At 46.3% G+C, this 16,273-nt stretch overlaps 1 protein-coding gene across 1 annotated transcript in view; it reads right to left on the bottom strand.

Annotated features, from left to right (window-relative positions):
• Window positions 1–10,194: 10,194 nt before the first annotated feature.
• LOC307122627 (phospholipid-transporting ATPase ABCA1-like) overlaps window positions 10,195–16,273 on the bottom strand; it is a 111,218-nt gene continuing 105,139 nt past the window's right edge. Inside the window, exon 22 of the mRNA XM_079810736.1 lies at window positions 10,195–11,699. Within this exon, the coding sequence (XP_079666862.1) occupies window positions 11,601–11,699 (99 nt within the window). The 3' untranslated portion in view covers window positions 10,195–11,600. The remainder of the gene's footprint in view (window positions 11,700–16,273) is intronic.

Here is a 16,273-nt window from a genome sequence, read left to right as displayed (position 1 = left end):
AGTGTGCTGTGATTGGCACCGCTTAGCATGTGTTCTGGAAATGTCATGCCCCTTACCATAACTGTGAGATTCTTCAGCTCAATTTTAAGGATGGCGTCAATTTCAAACCAAATCAAGCATGTTTTTTGCTATAGTTTCAGCCCGACGCAGTTATAATGTTCCCGTCCTGCGCTACGTTGTTTAAATAGCAAATGCATTTGCACCCATTTGTGAGCCCATGGGCGTGTTGGTCTGAAAACATGGTGTGTTCAGGCGCATTGTTGGTGCGTTGCTATTTTGAGGCAACTGAAAACGACTGCACCATTGACCAACTGAAACCTGGTCTAAAGTCAATAGCGTAGTATTTTGTTATTTAAAGGGTGCACTAGTAATATGCGCCTATAGGCGTGTCCACAACGCGCGTACACTCTGCTTATTACACACAGGGACAAGCAGCAGCACACAAACATTTTTAAATATTAAAAATAAAAGGATTCCTCTCTGGAGAACGTTCAGTCTTTCCATTTGCAAATTCCACCATGTAAATAGCGAATCCGCCATGGCGAGCACAACTGGCTTTTAAAGGGAATGGGAGATGAGACTCTGATTGGTTTATTGCACGTTATGCCCAAGACACACCCATGACTCATTAAGAGACTAGGGACAACCCTTTTAGACCATGCTTCCGGGCGCGCAGACCATTTTTCCCATAGTTAAACTAGCCAAAGTGGATTCGGACACACCCTAATTGCACCTACAATATACATATATATATATATATATATATATATATATATATATATATATATATATATATATATATATATATATATATATATATATATATATATATATGATTGGCTTCATCACTCTCCACTAATCAGCTGGTGTGTGGTGGGCGTTCTGGCGCAATATGGCTGCCGTCGCATCATCCAGGTGGATGCTGCACATTGGGGGTGGTTGAGGAGATTCCCGCCTTCTATGTAAATGTGCCTAGAAAAGCGCTATATAAATGTAACAAATTAATTATTACAATTGAGCAATGATAAAGAGATAGAACATGAATGAGAGAAACAGGTTGTCTTTCTGCTGGGTGAGGCCTGTCCTTACGTTGGGCTCCAAGTTTCCTGACTCTCAGGTATCTCATCATCCACAATATTTCTTTTATACGCCTTTTAACTGACCTTGCAGAAACTTCTCATTTGATTAAATAACATAACATGTTCGAATTGACAGAAAGATTGCACAGTGCGGTGTACTTTAATATTTAATAAAAGCACTGTCCTGATGAATACTAGATCACATAATTAAAATGATTTTTCTTAAGCATTAATTGCACTGATGTGGTCCTTGTGAAATCATTAAAGCTGAAGTGATTTACTTCTCGGGCAGGTCTGAGCAGTGAGTAGGTGATTTTTTAGCTTCAGTTTAAATGTCTAAATTGTTGTTCGTTGGTGTCTTTCATCAGTTAAATGAGTGCTTGAAAAAGAGAGAAAATATTTGTTTGTATTTAAAATGCTTGAAAAGTAATTTCGCATGATGGACAAAATAGTCATTCATATAATGATGTTACTGGCTCAGAGTATCGACTGGTATCGACTTGATTTAACAGTTGCCCAAAAAACCAAACATGCTCCTCACAAGAACTAGTATTTGAGTTCAGTCAATGAATCATGGCCTGCGATGTGTAATGCCAAGTAAAAAATTATTATTGCCGGGACAGTCAACACTGCTGTCTAATTTACCAAACCCTTATACAACTATCCGGTGTAGAATCACAAATAATACATTTAATTAAAATTAGTACTGGGCAATTGTTTAATTGCGATTAATCGCATCCAAAAATAAAAGTTTGTGTTTTCATAATATATGTGTGTACTGTGTATAATTATTATGTATATATAAAACGCACCCCTTCATGTATATATTTAATAAATACATTTAAATACAATTCTATAAATCTATATATCTGTAATTTATCTTATACTGTATATAAATATTTTATATATAATTATAAATATAAACATATTTTCTTAAACATGTACATGTATGTGTGTATTTATATATACATAATTATACACAGTACACACACATATATTATGTAAAAACAAACTTTTATTTTGGATGTGATTAATTGATTGCCCAGCATTAATTAAAATACATTGTATAGTGTTTTTCATAATACAATGATGAATTAAAAATCTCCAACTCCCTATCATTGAAGGTCAAAACTCTATTTAACTTGACAACAAGCCTGCAGCTCAGCTCGGCTGTTTCTCGTTGTGTGGAGTGTATTTACATAAAAAGGTTTTAAAATAATAATATATATATATTTTTAAATATATTATTTCCAGTTTTGCATTTGCTCCCAAATTGCAAGCCCCCCCCCCCACACCCCCATTTTAGCGGATGTCCCACTTTTACCGACTTCACCCTATTATTTTTTACTGAGGCTCTTTGAAAAATGCATTAACAAAAAATGTCTCTTTTGTCAAAAAAGGATCCCGACCCCTGCCTTCAGGGCTCCGTACACCTGGGCTCTTAACAATAAAAGAAATACTGAAAATGCAAGGTTCCTTTGGTGAATATTATTTGACAAACCTAACTGAATTTGCATATATTCTGATAATTGTATGAAAACGTTGAATCTCTGTGTAGAGGGTTTACAAAAAACATGCACTTTTTTGGGATTCTCTTCTAATTAATTAAGAATGTTTACCGATGTACATTGACCTCAACTGTATGAAGTCCCTAAGGGGACATGGTGATGGAAAATTATGATGGGAGAGAAATTATATATATAAATATATATATATATATATATAAAACATTATTCCTAATATTGTGTTGGTCCCCCGTTTGCTGCCAAAACAGCCCTGACCTGTCGAGGCATGGCCTCCACTAGACCCCTGAAGGTGTGCTGGGGCATCTGGCACCATGATGTTAGCAGCAGATCATTTAAGTCCTGTAAGTTGCGAGGTGGGGCCTCCATGGATCCAATGTTTCCCAGCAGAACATTGCCCAAAGCATCACACTGCCTCCACCGGCCTGCCTTCTTCCTATAGTGCATCCTGGTGCCATGTGTTCCCCAGGTAAGTGACCACGTGATTGATCAGACCAGGCCACCTTCCTCCATTGCTCCATGGTCCAGTTTTGATGCTCACGTGTCCACTGTTGGTGCTTTCAGTGGTGGACAGGGGTCAGCATGGGCACCCTGACTGGTCTGCGGCTATGCAGCCCCATACACAACAAACTGTGATGCACTTCTGACACCTTTTTATCAGAACCAGCATTAACTTCTTGAGCAATTTGAGTTACAGTAGCTAGTCTGTTTGATCGGACCACACAGACCAGCCTTTGCTCCCCACGTGCATCAATGAGCCTTGGCTGCCCATGACCCTGCATTCTCATTTTGCTTGCAAAACTTTTGCATCCCTCTGGCAAATTTTATTTGTTAAACTTTTAACTCAAAAAAAGATTAAAATAGTTTTTCCTCTCATTTCATATTATTCCCATCCCATTCTATAACTCTTCTAGTCAAGACTTGAGCACTTATTCATAAAAGAGAATTTGTTCTCACTAATGGGCAAGTTAAATGCAACCTCAACATATACCATCAGCTTACAGGGGCTACAACATTCTTTGTTCCTTTATTCCCATTCAGTCGGTCACGTTCGACGTACGTCGGACGTACCGACGAATTGGGATCACTTCTGGGAGCCCCTATCAGCTTCGAGCTATCTAGAACCGGCCAATGAACAATTGGCGTGCGAGATTTGCATCTCGCGCTCCGCCCCGCGCCGCGGGTATAAACAGGAAGCGAGAGCGAATGCACGCTGTCATTCACTTCGGAGCCACACGGCAGATGAAGAGGACTCTCAACGCTACACTGCTTGAGTTTATCGCTGCTATCAGCAAGTTATTTAGAAGACCGGAGAATCCAGGAAACGCGTGTTGGAGAGACGGCACATTCCAGCGGGATCCGCGCTGACTCATCGGCTGCCTCTGCAAGCAGAGAAAAACTGCTGTTTTAACAGCAACAGCAAATCCTGTTGGTCTGGTTGGGCGTTTTTCCTGCTGAGTACAGGCACGGGCTGCACAACAATCCCGTGCGCTGTCGCGTTTCCCCCTGAGTGCTTCAGCACAAGAGCGTTTCCTCACAAAAAGAGTTCACGGGTGACGTGCCGTCCTTTTCAGGATGTCTTACCACCCGTGCGTTTCTGGATGCGGTCGTTCCCTGTCCCCTGCTGACGGTCACAATCGCTGTCTCACGTGTTTGGGCATACAGCACGTTGAGGCGGCGTTTGTGGATAGTTCATGTTCCCACTGCGGGAACATGACTATCGCGGAGCTTAGATCGAGACTCTCCTACCTCCGGGCTGGGGGAGTCCCCTTACCCATCCCACGAACCAGGGCTGCCCCTAACCCGGGTGGACCTGCTTCTTTGGATGGCCAGGGTGATCTGAGGATCACGTTTAGGGCAAACCCGCCGAGTCAATCTCCGCAGGCCCCTATTCCCTCTGCTCCGCAGCCGGTAGAGCCTCCAGGAGAACCCGCTGGACCCTCCCACGGGAGACCAGTGGTGACTTTTGGAGCTCCAGCAGATGAACAGATGTCAATCGCTGCATCGGAGGGGGAGTTTCAGTCCTCGGGGGATGAAGGTTCAGTTGTACTGCCTCCCTCTGGGAGAGTGGCAACGGCTGCACCGGACCCTGAGATGGCTGCTATGCTTTCCCGGGCCGCCGAAAGGGTTGGGCTCGAGTGGAACCCTCCACCGTGTCCCGAACCCTCTAGGTTGGACGATTGGTTCCTCGGGGTGGGTCGCGCTGGTTCTCAGCGTCCCGCCCCGACACCTTTCTTCCCGGAGGTGCATGAGGAGCTCACGAGGTCGTGGAAGGCACCTTTTTCTGCCAGAAACCGGCCGAGTGACTCCTCCCCCCTCACTACTCTCGACGGCGGACCAGCCAAGGGTTACGTGGGGATCCCGCCAGTGGAGCGCGCCGTCGCGATGCAACTGTGTCCGGCGACCGCCTCTAACTGGCGCGGTGACCCGCGTCTCCCGTCCCGGGCCTGTAAGTTCTCTTCCAGTCTGACTGGGAAGGCTTACAAGGCCTGCGGGCAGGCTGCGTCCGCCTTGCATGGCATGGCGCTGCTTCAGGTCCACCAGGCCCAAGCGCTCCTTGACATGCACGAGGGTAGGCCTGACCCAGAGCTCCTCCGGGAGCTCCGGACGGCGACGGACCTCGCCCTCCGGGCGACGAAAGTCACCGCCCGTTCCATCGGTCAGGCGATGTCCACGCTTGTGGTCCAGGAGCGTCATCTCTGGCTCAACCTGGCTGATATGAGGGAGACCGATAAATATCGGTTCCTGGACTCCCCCATCTCGTCAGCTGGGTTGTTCGGCGACGCGGTCGAGAGCTTCGCCCAGCAGTTCTCGGCCGCCCAGAAGCAGACGGAGGCGATCAAGCACATCCTGCCCCGGCGGCCCGCTGCTGCCTCCACCCCGCCGCCGGCGGCAGCGCCTCCGACTACTCGTCGCCGAGGACGTCCACCCGCCGCCGCCTCCGCCCCCGCCAAGGCACCGCAGCAGCCTTCCACCAGCCGACGGCGTGGGGCCGGCCGTGGGAAGGATGTCCAGCCCGCTCAGGCCGCTGCCAAGCCAGGTGGCAAGCGTCGTCGCAAGCGACCCTGAGACGGGCCACCCAGAGATGGAGGAAACTGCTCGGAGGGAGATGGCTGCAGCACCACTCCTTCCCCCGGAGGAGGGCCGGGGGAGAATCTTTTGTTTGTCTGTTCCGCCGCTGGCCCCAGTGCCAGCGGCACCCAAAACATCAATAAAAGAGCAGTTTCCAATATCTCTGGGTGCCAAGAGAGCGCGCTTGGCGGTGGTCGACGCTCCCATGCCTCGCCACCCTCAAGTACCTCTCCCTTCGCCAGCAGGGGACGCCGGCTGTCGGGACGCACACAAGCGGCCTCCCCACACTCGCACGTCCCCTCCGCGGATGCAGGTAAGTGTTGCACAGCACACTCAGATCCCGCTTCGGGCCGCTCCCATGCCGTCCGTGCCGGATCCCTGCGTTCCGCCTCGCTGCCCCGCTGCGGGTACGTCTGTGGTGCCGATGGTCCCCCTTGCTCGGAGTCTGGGAGCCTGGCTAGCGCTTCCCAGCCCGTCTCGGTGGCTCATCCGTACCATCAGACTCGGCTATGCGATTCAGTTCGCCCGGCGTCCCCCCAAGTTCAGGGGCGTTCACTTCACGACTGTAGTGGAGGCGAACGCCCCCGTGCTCAGGGCGGAGATCGCTGTCCTACTGGCGAAGGACGCGATAGAGCCGGTCCCTCAAGCCGATATGAGGTCCGGGTTCTACAGCCCCTACTTCATTGTACCCAAGAAAGGCGGCGGGTTACGACCGATCTTGGATCTGCGATTCCTGAACCGGTCCCTTCACAGGCTGCCGTTCACGATGTTAACGCAGAGGCGCATCTTCAGGTGCATCCGTCCCCGAGATTGGTTTGCAGCGATAGACCTGAAGGACGCGTACTTTCATGTCTCGATTCTTCCTCGACACCGGCCCTTTCTGCGCTTCGCGTTCGAGGGACGGGCATATCAGTACCGCGTCTTACCCTTCGGCCTGTCCCTGTCGCCCCGCGTCTTTACGAAGGTTGCGGAGGCGGCCATTGCTCCCATGAGAGAGCATGGCGTTCGCATCCTCAACTATCTCGACGACTGGCTGATCCTTGCCCAGTCGCGAGAGCAGTTGTGCGAACACAGGGACAAGGTGCTCAGTCACCTCAGCCAGTTGGGACTTCGGGTCAACTGGGAGAAGAGCAAACTCTGCCCCACGCAGAGGATCTCTTTTCTCGGTATGGAGATAGACTCGGTCGCCATGACTGCGCGCCTCACCGAGGAGCGCGTCCAGTCGGTGTTGAACTGCCTGAATTCGTTCAGAGGCAGGACAGCGGTTCCACTGAAACATTTTCAGAGGCTCCTGGGGCATATGGCATCCGCAGCCGCAGTAACGCCGCTCGGATTGCTTCATATGAGACCGCTTCAACGCTGGCTACACGATCGAGTCCCGAGATGGGCGTGGCACAGCGGTTCCCTCCGCGTCCAAGTGACTCCGAGGTGCCGCCAAACCTTCGGCCCGTGGTCGGACCCTCTGTTTCTCCGGGCGGGAGTACCCCTAGAACAAGTGTCCAGGCACTCCGTTGTCTCCACGGATGCCTCATCCACGGGTTGGGGTGCCACGTACAACGGGCTTGCAGTTTCGGGTCTGTGGACGGGGCCTCAACTGCAATGGCATATCAATTGCCTCGAGTTGTTAGCAGTTCGTCTTGCACTCAGCCGCTTCAAAGTTCCGCTCAGAGGCAAGCACGTTCTGGTCCGGACGGACAACACTGCGGCCGTAGCGTACATCAACAAACAGGGTGGTCTACGCTCCCGTCGCATGTCGCAACTCGCCCGCCATCTCCTCTTATGGAGTCAGAAGCATCTGAGGTCGCTTCGTGCCGTTCACATTCCGGGCCTGCTCAATCGTGCGGCCGACGAGCTGTCACGTCAGCAGGTACTTCCGGGAGAATGGCGACTCCATCCCCAGGCGGTCCAGCTAATCTGGAGTCGTTTCGGGGCCGCACAGGTAGACCTGTTTGCCTCCCCAGAGACGACCCACTGTCAGCGGTTTTATTCCTTGACCGAGGGGACCCTCGGGTCGGATGCCCTGGCCCACAGCTGGCCCCGGGAAGAACGCAAGTATGCGTTTCCCCCAGTGAGCCTTCTTGCGCAGACACTGTGCAAAGTCAGGGAGGACGAGGAGCAGGTCCTGTTGGTCGCTCCGTATTGGCCCAACCGGACTTGGTTCCCGGAACTAGTGCTCCTCGCGACAGCACCTCCCTGGCCCATTCCTCTGAGACAGGACCTCCTGACTCAGAGACGGGGCACCCTATGGCACCCGCGTCCGGACCTCTGGAAACTCCATGTTTGGTCCCTGGACGGGACGCGGAGGTTCTAGGTGACCTACCGCAAGCGGTAGTTGACACCATCACTTCCGCTAGAGCCCCCTCTACGAGGCGCCTCTATGCGTTGAAGTGGAACCTGTTCGTCGACTGGTGCTCTTCTCGCCGAGAAGACCCCCGAAGATGTTCGATCGTTTCTGTGCTTACCTTTCTACAGGATGGGTTGGAGCGAAGGCTGTCTCCCTCCACCCTCAAGGTCTATGTCGCCGCTATCGCCGCTAATCATGAGCTCGTAGATGGAAAATCTCTAGGTAAGCACGATCTGATCGTCAGGTTCCTTAGGGGAGCAAGGAGATTAAATCCTCCTCGTCCTCCCTCTATACCCTCTTGGGACTTAGCTCTGGTGCTAACTGCACTACAGAGAGAACCCTTTGAGCCTCTGCAGTCAGCTGAGTTGAAAATACTGTCGTTAAAGACTATACTCCTGATTGCGTTGGCCTCCATCAAGAGGGTAGGGGACCTGCAGGCATTTTCGGTCGACGAATCGTGCCTGGAATTCGGGCCCGGTAACTCTCATGTGATCATGAGACCCCGGCCTGGATATGTGCCCAAGGTTCCCACTACTCCCTTCCGGGACCAAGTGGTGAGCCTGCAAGCGCTGCCTTCGGAGGAGGCAGACCCAGCCCTAGCTTTTCTCTGTCCCGTCCGTGCTCTCCGGACTTACGTGGATAGAACGCAAAGCTTCAGGACCTCAGAGCAGCTCTTCGTCTGTTACGGAGGACAGCAGAAGGGAAAGGCTGTCTCCAAGCAGAGGATGGCCCACTGGATAGTGGATGCCATCGTCTTGGCTTATCAGTCCCAAGACGTGCCCTGCCCGCTCGGGTTAAGAGCCCACTCCACTAGGGGTGTTGCCTCTTCCTGGGCGCTGGCTCGTGGCGCCTCGCTGACAGATATCTGTAGAGCTGCGGGCTGGGCGACACCTAACACGTTCGCTAGATTCTATAGCCTCCGTGTAGAGCCGGTGTCTTCCTGTGTGCTCACTTCCCATAGTCAGTAACACCGAAGTACCCGTTCTAGTGTCGGCTTGCTGCGCCATTCCCTCCCCTATGGTAGACGGATGCGTGCGCTTTTCCGCTCCAGTCGAGTTCCCCGGAACGGCGAACCCTGTTGAGTCCTCCGCAACCCGCGGCAGTCGGACGTGGCGGAGCGTTCGACGCCAGGTCTAACACTCGTATGCATTGGTGGAACTTGTGTTAGGCTGGGTTCCGTATGTAGTGACCCCCACGGCGGTCCCATATGTGTATTCTTCCACGGTACGGCTCCCTACGGCGAGCCCGTGTCTTTCCCTCGGCAGAGCTCCTCTGCCGTCTCAGGTACGTGTTGTCTCCCTCCTAATTGGCCGGGGCCACCCCTGAGACTTCCGTATGTTGTGCTGCCCACGGCCAGCCCATACGTGTATTCTCCACATGTTAACTCCCTCTGGGCATGATGTGGCTTCCGCAGCTGCCTTCACAGGCACGCTTTCCCAGCGTTATCCAATACAGTCAGCTGAGTGGGTCTTGCGGAACAGCAGCTTTGACTCTCCCTGCGTGAACCTACCCGCCCGCATCAGATCGGGGTCTGTGGGGCTCATCGCTGGGCGCTGGAAGTGGTAGTAACTATGGCGTTTTCCATAGGGGATCCCAATTCGTCGGTACGTCCGACGTACGTCGAACGTGACCGACTGAATGGGAACGTCTCGGTTACGTATGGTAACCCTCGTTCCCTGAAGGAGGGAACGGAGACGTACGTCCCGTCGCCACAGTTGCTGTACCATCACTGCAGGTCGAGCCACTACGTGTGGCTCCTCAGTGAAAAACAGCGTGCATTCGCTCTCGCTTCCTGTTTATACCCGCGGCGCGGGGCGGAGCGCGAGATGCAAATCTCGCACGCCAATTGTTCATTGGCCGGTTCTAGATAGCTCGAAGCTGATAGGGGCTCCCAGAAGTGATCCCAATTCGTCGGTACGTCCGACGTACGTCTCCGTTCCCTCCTTCAGGGAACGAGGGTTACCATACGTAACCGAGACGTTTTTTTTTACAGAGTAAAAAGGCATTTCCGGGATGACCCCATTTCAAAAACGCTGCTCCTATTTGGAAGTTGTAATACTATAGAACTTCAATGAAATGAGAAATGGAGAGAAACAGCTCAAGTGAGTGTCTTTGGATCTGACTGCAGTAGGAAAGGTTGGATCTGTGAAATGAAACTCGGAGACTCGGCAGAGTGTGCAAATGTTTAATGTGTGTCTGTGCATAAAGCAATAAGCAGAACAAACATCTGAGCAGCAGACTCAAAGGATCATGGGAGTGCATACGAATGCAGAATAAACGGTATGATTAGGAGCAGATAAGTGATAAGATCTTCTGTGTGTGTTTGAGGTAAAAAAAAATTCTCATTGCATTTCATGTTGCATATATCACATCCCTCTCTGTCCTACAAACACGTCTAACTGTCTAAAGCAGTCATTCCTAACCGCAGGTACATATACCCTTAAAGGACAAAACTGATTTTGATCATTGCTTGTACAAAACGCTAACAGTTTACAATAAGGTTCCATTTGGTAACATAAGTTAACTACAGTAGTTAACATGAACTCACATTATTCAAATACAACTTAATAAGTTGTATCTGTTAATATTATTTAATGGACCTGAGCTATCATGAACAGTTGTGATATTTTTAACTAAATTTAAGAAAAATTAAATACGGTCACACTTTAGTTTAGGGTCAGATTCTCACTTTTAGCTAACTATTAACTATGACTTTTGCCTCAATAAGATCAAAATAACGGTTTATTAATAGTTAGTAAGGCAGTTAAGTTTAGGTATTGGGTAGGATTAAGGGATGTACAATATGGTCATGCAGAATAAGGCATTAATATGTGCTTTATAAGTACTAATAAACAGCTAATATCCTAGTAATATGCATGCTAATAAGCAACTAGTTAATAGTGTTGTAGAATTGTACCCTAAACTAAAGTGTTACCATAAATACTTTAGCAAATGTGTTGCTTAATGCATTAACTATTGGGATCTTATTGTAAAGTGTTACCTACAAACCTATAAAAGAGAAAATATGACTTGCAGTATAAAATAAATGTACTTGAGCCTCATTGACGTGGTAGTACGGGTAGATAAGACAGAAAAGGTTAGGAAACGCTGCTCTAAAGTGCATGACATTTTATCCTGAGATTCAAAAGCAAAAATCAATGCATGTGGTCTTTCAATAAGTACAACCGACAACTAGAAAACAAATTGACAATAAAGCTGAAATTTCTCTCCGTTCTCCCTCTCTGGAAAAATAAACCCCAAATCACCCCAAAATGTAAAGTGTAAATTATTAGTTCTTTACTCTTCCGCTACAGTGCACAATGTGATTTTAAATATATAATCTCTTAGCATTTGGCAAAAATATAATGTGTGTGAAAATAAATGTGGAGTATTTCATTTTAAAGCAGATGTTTCATTATAAATTCTTTGGATAAAAATATTGTATAAAAACCACCCCTGAGGTTTTCTCTCTGATGTTTTAAACTAAATCTTCAAATTTCGCTGGCCTACATGATGTAAAATAAATAAATAAACCATGATAAAGTGCCTGTAACTGCTGGTTTCTTCTGATTGATGTTTGATTTATGTTGCTGATGTTTGTATTTCATCATTCAGATCCACAGCGTTCTCAAACGCACCGTCCTCTTCATCACGCTGCTGCCGTGCAAAATTCACAAAAACCTGAGAGAAACAGAGAGAAAGAGATTGAATGGCTGCTTAGATTCAAATTGAAACGTCATGATCTCAGTGTCTTTATGGTAGGGTTATTATTGTAAACTAAAACAAACTATTAAAAACATTTCTGTAAATAAAAATAAAGCTGAAACAAAATCAAAATCAAAATGTAAATTTTAGTTCAACTTAAACTAAATGAACATTAGAAATGTTGCCTGGTTTAAGTATAATCACCAAAAGTATTAACTGGAAATAAATAAAAACTAAAACTAAAATTACACCTATATACTAAACACATTTAAAAAAGTTATTAAAATGTAACTAAAAATAAACATAAAAATGAGAGAAATTCAAACTAAAATAAAAAATAAAATAACACTGCTTTATAGTTGTTGTTTTTTACAATACACACATTGCCTTTTTCTTCTGTGAAATTTCAACCCTATAGAGCTCCGGAGGTCACGTGACCCATTCTGTTTACAACGCCATTTTGGCAGGCAGGAACAGCCGGCGCCAGCATGAGTTTCAAGGCAACGGAGTTCACTGCGCACTTTTAATTCAAAAGACATAGACTTGTACATAGCAAAACTTAATAGATTAAACATAACCGATCCCTATAATGCCCCCCGGGGTGCTTGATAAAAGAACAGATAGCTTTCCTGTCAGGACACCTGTTGCACCAGCTGTACGCAAGTTACAACTAGCCTAGTTTTGACGTAAATGGGCACTAAGTTACAACTTATGCACAACTGAATAGTTTTGCGTTGCACCATTAAACTTAGTTGAAGCCTAAATCTACGTATAAACTAAATATATACGGAAGCCTCCGATCAGGAGTAACATTAACAGATAGAATAGCAGGCAGACTGAACTGCATCAGTACGCTCTTGTTTTACAGGACAGACTTCAATTCTTAACACGTACATGATAATGCTGACATATACATGCGCTTATATTTTAAGAGAGAAAACATGTGAATGGATTAACGTTATATGTTAGCGGTTAACAAGAACCCGTCCGAACCTGTGTGCATCTGTTCCATAGGTCATGTCAAATAAGATCAGTCATAATCAATAAATGTCATTTCTTATTTTTTTGGTTTCAGTATTTATTTATTGATCCTTAATTTAGTTTCAAATAGCTTACAGTTTCTGAATGTTATTTATATATAAAAAAACACTTATGTTATTCATGATTAAGTATTGTATTTAATGGGAAATTGTATCGTTAGTTACTTGAGGCAAAAGTAGTTAAGAATGAAGAATAAACTGAAATTCACGGCATTTCAACAACTTAATACGATAAAATGATTTCCCCTTTGCTTTCCCCCGCCTGTTCTGCAGTCCACCATGTTTAAATAGTAAGGTTTAAACAGTCCGGTTTTAAATTATTTTATAGATACCAATGCTACAGCCGCTCTAGCGCTCCCCTGATTGCCTGCCAAAATGGCGGAGTTTAGGCTGCGTGACGTCAACCTCCGGAGCTCTATACAAATAATGGCTTGATCTGTCTGATATAACGCCATTCCTTTCAAATGCATTGCTTTAATATACGGTACTACAACAAAATCAATTCTGTGTAGAAAAAGTGGATTGGCGTTTATCATTTTGTGTCAATATGTTGAATTTTAGGTTTTTTTTTTTTTGTTATATATCGTATAGTCAATTAATCAATTAAATGTTTACCATCTTATTTTCTGCATAACTGGATGTTTTTAAATAAACACCGTCAAAAACCATAGGGCTGGATGATATAACGATATATAACACTTGGATTTAGACCTACCTATATTGTATTTATATAAAGCGTTCAATGGCAAATTTGCTTAATGTATTCCCCCGGTGTCAAATCAGGCACATATACAGTGGTAGCCAAAATTATTAGCACACCTGACATATCTGTAAATCTTGACCTTTTTTACATCCAAAACATTTCATTTCATAATGTTCTTGAAACATGCAGATGGTTGCTCTGACCATCAAATATCAGATGAAGTGAGTCATAATGTTTTTATCCACTTTTACCTTTAATATTTGGTATGTCCACCTTTTACAGCAATTACCGCAGCACATCTCTCTGGCATAGTGTCGATATATTTCCTCTGAGAACTTCAACACTAATGGTATCCCATGCCTTCTGCAACTTTCCTTTGAATGTACAATAAATCTCTCCAGTTTATTTTCCAACTCGCCCCAAATGTGCTCGATGGGGTTGAGGTCCGGACTTTGAGGGGGCCTGTCCATCATTTTCAATGTTCCAGCAGAAGAATGTTTCGGGTCATTTCCAAGTCCTCTTCAAAGACAACTTATTGGGCCTAGGTGAGGCACAGAATACCATCTGAGGGTACTTCGTGCCTCACCAGAATGTTGTGGTATACTTTCTTATCCATGATGCCATCAATTTTCACTAAGTCACCTGTTCCTGAGGCTGAAATGGCACCCCACACCATAATACTACCCCCTCCGTATTTAACTATTGGCATGAGACACTCATTTTTATATCTCTCCCCCTTCCTCCATCGAACATACACTCTTTGCTTGTTGCCAAACTGTTCAAACTTGGACTCACCAGTCCACAACACTTCATACCAATCTGTCCATTTCTTGTGTTCTTTTGCAAATTTCAGGCGTTTCACTCTATTTTTCTCTTTCAATAAATGTTTCTTTGCTGCTATTCTGCCAAAAACTCCTTATTCTCCCAGTTTCTGATGCACAGTTCTTGAAGACACTGTTGCAACATTAGTCATTGGTGCGTTGATCTTGTCATGTAGTTCTGGTGAAGTCTTTCTTCGGTCCTTAAATCTAATTTTGAGATCACCATCATCTTTATTTGAACCCGTTGCTCATTCGTTAGCTCCTTCTTCACCTTAGCCATGTTCAAAGAGCAACATGTGCTTCAAGAGTATTTCTAGAGGCTAGAGGAATTTATACCAATTGGTGGTGTGTTCTCAGTGACAAAACCTTGATGTTACCAACCACTTAATGAGCAGGATAGGCCTTGTACATTCAAAAGACTCTTGCATCACCATCAATTTAACCAAAATAACACCTGACAATGATTACACAAGTTATTTGGCTTCTGTGAAGGAACATGACTGTGTGACATTGACAGTGAAATAGGCCAAGCTTGTTTTTTTTGTAAGGAAAATGACCTAAATCTCCTTATTCGATGGTTTATAGAGTATAATCATGTAGATATTTCAATCGTTTTATGGGTATTGTAATGGCCAATTCAACAAAAACAACTGAAACCAAGTAGGCTTGCTGCGATAGTCGTGTTGCCGGTGTTACGCTGGCTTCACACCGCACGCGCAAGCAGTGCATTGGCAGGGCAGGAGCGGTGCATATGGAGAGCGGGAGCCGCGCGCCCCCGTTGTGCATTCACACTGGCAGCGTTTGTCTCGTGCAGCTGAACCGCGGCATGTGTATTGCAAATACAGACGAATATTGTCCATTATCTTATAATATTGTCACATTTTCCGGTCTTCTCCTCCGACCCCTGTCTGTCTCGTGCTTTGATTTATGATGGGCAGCATATATCTGCAGCAAATGCAACCGTGTTCCCCTCTGTCCCAAACACATGCATATACCATGTTGTATATAAGTAGTTCACATGATAAATGTAACATTAAAGTGAAGATATGCTTCTAGTTTTAATCATTTAAACAGGCTTTTGAAGTTTGGGCAAAAACTTCTGGCAGTGTTGTGTTTTCGTGTATTTTATTTAATTTTTTCACAGCGCTGGATGTCATATGTTGATCGTGAAACACACGGGACACTTCACTCCATGATTTCATGGTGAAATTTGTTATTTTCCATGTTAATCAGGTCAGTTTTGATCAAGAACAATCCACTGTAGCTTTAATTCAGCGTGAGCAGTGCGGCAAAAATAGACTCAGCGCCGAAACGATCGCGGCACTGCTGCTTCTGCTCTGTTCCTGCTACGCGCTGCCACGCCGCCTCTGCGTGCGGTGTGAATGCTCTAATCTGTTAACCTGCTAACGCGTGCAGTGTGAAACCCGGCCTTACCGGTGTTCAGGCGAAAACTTTTTATAGCAATAAAATAATTTAGTTCAGTTAGAGAACAGAGACTACAATTCAAAACTGAACGTGTCTGCTTAATGAAGCGTGAGCCGAACGAGAGTCGCAGCACAAACTAGCACCAGGAGTCAGATTTCATCAATCATGAGAGTGAGGAGATGATTGACAAGATGACGGCGGAAGATTTGGTTTCAAAGCTAAATGTAAAAGCGCCCATTTAAGTGAGTTTGTCATGGTGCGTGTCCACTGGCGTGTTTTCAGTTCATGCCTATGGAAGCTTAACTTCCATAGGAATTCATTGAAAACACATGCTTTGCTCCGCACCGTTATGAATGCCCGAGCAGGCGATGCGCATTTTTACTTTCCGTTTAGAATGAGCAATTCAAAAGCCCCCGCCGGTGATACCGGCATTGTCAGAAGTCGATTAACCGGTGGGAAAATTTCCTCACCGTCACATCCCTAATGCCAAGTGTTCTAATAATTTTGGCCACCACTGTAAATGTCAGGACACATGATCCTGGCAGCCTTTCAATATCCATG

This window comes from Gobio gobio, assembly GCF_949357685.1.
Source record: "Gobio gobio genome assembly, chromosome: 2".
NCBI lineage: Eukaryota > Metazoa > Chordata > Actinopteri > Cypriniformes > Gobionidae > Gobio > Gobio gobio.
The sequence above is the reverse complement of the archived record's forward strand: the minus strand, read 5'-3'. Positions and strand labels throughout refer to the sequence as shown.